The sequence below is a fragment of the Sycon ciliatum genome, chromosome 3, assembly GCF_964019385.1.
Source record: "Sycon ciliatum chromosome 3, ocSycCili1.1, whole genome shotgun sequence".
NCBI lineage: Eukaryota > Metazoa > Porifera > Calcarea > Leucosolenida > Sycettidae > Sycon > Sycon ciliatum.
Window position 1 is genome coordinate 6,180,921 of NC_088645.1, and position 5,000 is coordinate 6,185,920.

The window sequence follows — 5,000 nt, forward strand, 5'->3', positions numbered from 1 at the left end:
TTAGATGGAACGGGCCCCAGCCGGATTCCAAGTCATGGCCCCAACGCACCAGCGGCATATTCTCATCCTGGCGCGGTATCCAGTTCTTCCAGAAGTAGTCACTGGAATCAGCAAACGAGCCGCCCTGGCGTACGGCCATAATGCCCATGTCTTGAAGAAGTTGAACTCCTGATTTGAGAATGTTGAGATTCTCCAGTCTCGCCCACTGGCCGGGCTCTAGGAATGTGAAGCCCAGCCGCATCTCGCCCGCACCACGCAGACCGACCACAAACTGTCCGCCGCACTTCACGCACACGTGTGCGGTCAGGTCAGACATGGATGCGTGTGCTGTGTACGTGGTATTGTAGACGGGACAACCGACGGTCGGATCGGATCCTGGCTCGATGCCGACGCACTGCGTCCCACCTGTCGTCGTCAAGTTGAAGGGAACCTTAGTCCAATCACTTGGTTCAAGATGGACGTCTTGCGTGGCAAGAACTTTTGGTGGCGCTACCGAACGATCCTGTATTTGTAATGTCAGGGTAACAGCAGTGACAGGCTTGACGATCACGAATCCATCATAGTCTCTTTCGGCTTCGAAGACCAGCCCCTCGTGCCCCAGTCCGCGGTTGGCCATACCGAACACCCCCTGGCTGCTATCCAGCTTCTTCAAGCTCATACTGGCATGTCCATTCCACTGTTCAGCTGATGGGGCTTTGACAAGCCTGGCCTGGCCTTGCACTTGGCTAGATTCATTGTACATAACCCAGCCCACGCCATCAGGACTTTGCTTGGCATTCCATTGTGCAGTGGGATCTCCAAGCTCGTAGCTAGCTGAGTAGATGAGCTGGGAATAGAGAGGTCGTGGTTGATGAGAGTACCCAATGTCCAGGTGACATCCCCGGTACATGGGGTTTATAGAATGGGTAACATTGCCCGGATCCAGGGTGACTTGCACCAGGGGTGGAGATCCGGGACAGGAGGCGAACGGCGGAAATGGGTTGGGGCGCGGGGGTGGTGGTGGTGTGCGTACAAACCCGCTGTCTCGACAGCAGTCCTGCTGGGCAGTTGCTGTAGTCCAGGCGCTCTTCAGCCAGCAGAAGGCTTTGCCCTTCGGACAGGAAGGAAAGCTGCAGTTGGGCGGCATGTAAATCCATCCAGCGCACTGCGCATTCGAGACACAGGCGTTGTAACACAGCGCCATGTCCGCGCCATCCAAGACAAACATCTTCAAATCGCCGCCAGCATGGTCCACGCACAAGGTCGAGTTGGGTGGCAGCACTGCTGACGACGACACGGGTTGTGCCCGCACACCAGTTGAATCATTGGCACTTCCACCAGGCGCCACACATCCACACACACCAGCGGCAAGCACGAGCAGCACTCTCAGAAAGAAGTCCTCCATGGCTAGCGCGGCTGAAGGAGACACACACTCGGGAAATGCGACGCCGCCAGCAAGTCGTTCTCAATGGGAGGAGCTAATTGAGCGACGTATCGCGTAGCTAAGAATCAAAATCACCAATGAATCACCTGCTGCGCAGCGCCTCGCTGATCCTGTCATCTACAAAGTACAATACATTTTTTTGATGAGCGCATTATACTAAAAGTCTTTGTGCATGCCGCTCAATGCATGAAATCCAGTCGCGAGAGTCAAGTACCGGTAGTTGGCGCCGTGCACCTTTTCGCAGCCCAGTGTTCGCAGGTCTAGGGCTGCGCAACGCCCGACGCGTACTTGAGAAACTCGCGACTGGATTTCATTGAGCAATACTGTACTGACTCACTGTACAACCATGTCCACCCGGCATGCACCGTCACAGCGACCGCCGATCATGGGTATACAAATTATCCTGTCACCTGTGTCTTGTTTTGTGTTTGCTCCACATGCCTCTTTTTAGGCCTGTGTTCCCAATAAAAAAATAAAAAATAAATCCTCTAACCGTCATCATGGATAACCTTGCGCTGCTACAGTACCTACAAAAAATATACTCGTATACAATCACACACATGACTGTACACTCATCCTCAGGGAGTCGTAAAATACCGACTCCTTGCTCATCCTCATTCTATGTTGCTTGGTTTTCAACTTATCGGGGGAATACATGTACTTGAAGTACGATACAGGTAGTGTCTTCCTCCCAGTTAGTCCTCCTGCATTCCAGTCCACGATAGCGGATAATCGTCGCCATGTCACAACACGCTGCGTGTCCTGAAAAGTAACCGTCTTCTCCAAAGAAATTACGTTTTTATTGTATATTCTTAAAGAAAATACATTTTTTATGTATATTCTTTGCAAAAGACAGTTACTTTTAAAAACCTGTCAAGGCGACCACTCGGATAAGGCGACCAACTGTCCCAGAAGACCACTGCAACACGGACCAATGGATGCTATGTCCCGGCCAGTCAAATGCCCCTGGATACGCAGACAACCTGGTTACAAAGACCACGTTTTGAATGTCCCTGGAGCGGTTGTCTTTCACTGTAAAGGCTCTCCCGCAAGCGGTTAACCAATGATATCACCGTGGCCAGGGAGCCCCCCTAAATCACAGTGGCCAGGGAGCCCCCCTAAATCACAGTGGCCAGGGAGCCCCCCTAAATCACAGTGGCCAGGGAGCCCCCCTAAATCACAGTGGCCAGGGAGCCCCCCTAAATCACAGTGGCCAGGGACACCCCCCCCCCCCCCAATCACAGTGGTCAGGGAAACTCCCCAATCACAGTGGCCAGGGACCCCCCCCCCAATCACAGTGGCCAGGGAAACTCCCCAATCACAGTGGCCAGGTAACCCCCCTAAATCACAGCTGTGTGCAGTGTAAGCCACCGTACCAGTGCGGATTTTGTGAGTAGAATCAGCGAGTAGTAAAATACCTACTCCCTGATAGAATAGTAATTATTATGATACTGTACAGATAAACCAGGCAGGCATAGTGGGATGGTCTAAGACCATGATTGAGAAACAGAGGATACCAGGTTCAAGTCCTGCTTGGAAGCGGAAGGATTTTTTCCAGCCGTGCTGCCACCCACAGTTAATTGGGAACTCGTGGCCTGGCACGAGGGAAACATGGATGCAGTGAATGGGATTTCGGTCTTTGACCACTTTGTGGTGGGTCTGATCTACTCACCTCCCACCGTTTAGGAGCTGCATCTGCGCCTTGATCCAAGAGGGTGGTGGCGTTCCTGCGGATGCGGAAAACTGGGCCTTTGGCCGAGTCTCACGCGAACCGTGAAATTTTTTTTTTTTAATTTTTTTTTGTACAGATAAAGTGGTAAGCAGCATCATTCGGCCCTGTACTGTAGGTTGGATAGAGGTCGAAGTCAGCTGGAGGGCGCAGCTATGGTGTGGTGGTTGAAGAAAAATCTGATACTGAGCAGGGAAAAAGAACGGCAGTAGTAAAAATTTGCAAGTGCAGTTCATGTAAAAGTGTCAACGCCGTGAAGGCCCGCATTAGTCACAACCATCGCCAGCACCTGCCATGCCAGTTCTGGTGGCTCTGAGAAACCTTGGCAACGTGAATTCACCATGGCTACGTGAGTTCACCCTGGCTATGACCACCATCCTAATCATCCTACACAGTGGGTTATCATGGGTTTATTGTAACAGAAATATCAGAACTAGAATAAAAAACCCATCTGATGGGTTTTGGGGGGAAAACACCACAACTCCAAAATAATGAGTCTGCCCAAAATTTGATAGAGAACGCTATTTTAGTTTTGAGACGAAGCAAGCAAGCAAGCAGATTCTATGTGTCTAGGTTCTCAGCATACGTGGATGGGGGTAGGCCCCGGCGGATAATGCTAGCATTATGTCTAGCATATCTAGCACTTTCTGGAAACTAGCATTGCGCTAGCACAACCTGGCAAGTTTTGCAGCATATTCTTGCGAAAACTAGCATATTATTGCAATATATGGGATTTTCGTGAGAATTCACAACGCCCTCGCAACTACTACTGCGCCTTTGCATGCTGAGTAATAATAATTCTGAACTTCTGTTGTATTTTTCTATTTCGCAGAACATGACTTATGTGGCAAAACACATGTATGCTGTTATCAATCTGCAACATTAGTAAACTATACCACTATTTCCATTTTTCCGAAGCAGAATTCAAGCATTGTCAGTGCTATCTTGGAGCAGAATGCGAGCATACTGAAAAGCAGAATCCGTCAAATTCTCGAGCATTATCCGCCGGGGCCGCCTAGCTAGGGGGGTACTGGTGCTGGTCTGCAGTACATGCCATCAGCCTTGCAGGCCGCTGTTGAATTGTGTAACCCGAGCACATGTTGCTATGTCTAAACATAGCCTGTTCGCGATCATCGGATTCATCGCTTCAGCGATGGACAGAAGTAAGCACAAGCGTAAGTGTGCTGCATTGCCGTCCAGGACAAAACTGTGCATTATAAATTTACAACTCCTGAATGAAACTATGTCCACCGTACCAGAAAGAAGAAAAGCACTAGTGTTATTCGGTGCGTGGTAGACGCACTCCCCTGGATTTCAGCAGAACCCGATAGTTTACAGCTGCCAGCACTCCTCCAAGAAATGGGCCAACGTGAAATATCCACTGGTACCTCCAGTAGGTATCGTAGTACGATGGGTCTCCGGGTTCCCAACTCTCGTCTGCAGTGGTGGCCGTGTTTGGTTGGTGCGTGCGCCGGGGGAGCCACATTGATATGAACATACGCATATACACACACACACAAAACACATACACACACACATACACACACAAACATACACACACACACACACACACACACACACACACACACACACACACACACACAAAATGGTTGCGAGACCCATGCTAAGTGCAGCTGTGCTGCATCTACCGCCTTGTAATGCTGCGTGTTAGCGGCTGTCATGAGTTCCCTCGGGAACCGAGACGAAAATGTAGTTGTGAGTGAAAACATAAAAAATTCACGGTTCGCGTGAGACTCGGCCAAACGCCGAGTTTTCCGAATCCGCAGGAACGCCACCACCCTCTTGGATCAAGGCGCAGATGCAGCTCCTAAGCGGTGGGAGGTGAGT

At 50.5% G+C, this 5,000-nt stretch overlaps 1 protein-coding gene across 1 annotated transcript in view; it reads right to left on the bottom strand.

The window, feature by feature from the left end:
• Window positions 1-3,542: 3,542 nt before the first annotated feature.
• LOC135811270 (aquaporin-like) overlaps window positions 3,543-5,000 on the bottom strand; it is an 11,870-nt gene continuing 10,412 nt past the window's right edge. Inside the window, exon 5 of the mRNA XM_065324481.1 lies at window positions 3,543-4,589. Within this exon, the coding sequence (XP_065180553.1) occupies window positions 4,432-4,589 (158 nt within the window). The 3' untranslated portion in view covers window positions 3,543-4,431. The remainder of the gene's footprint in view (window positions 4,590-5,000) is intronic.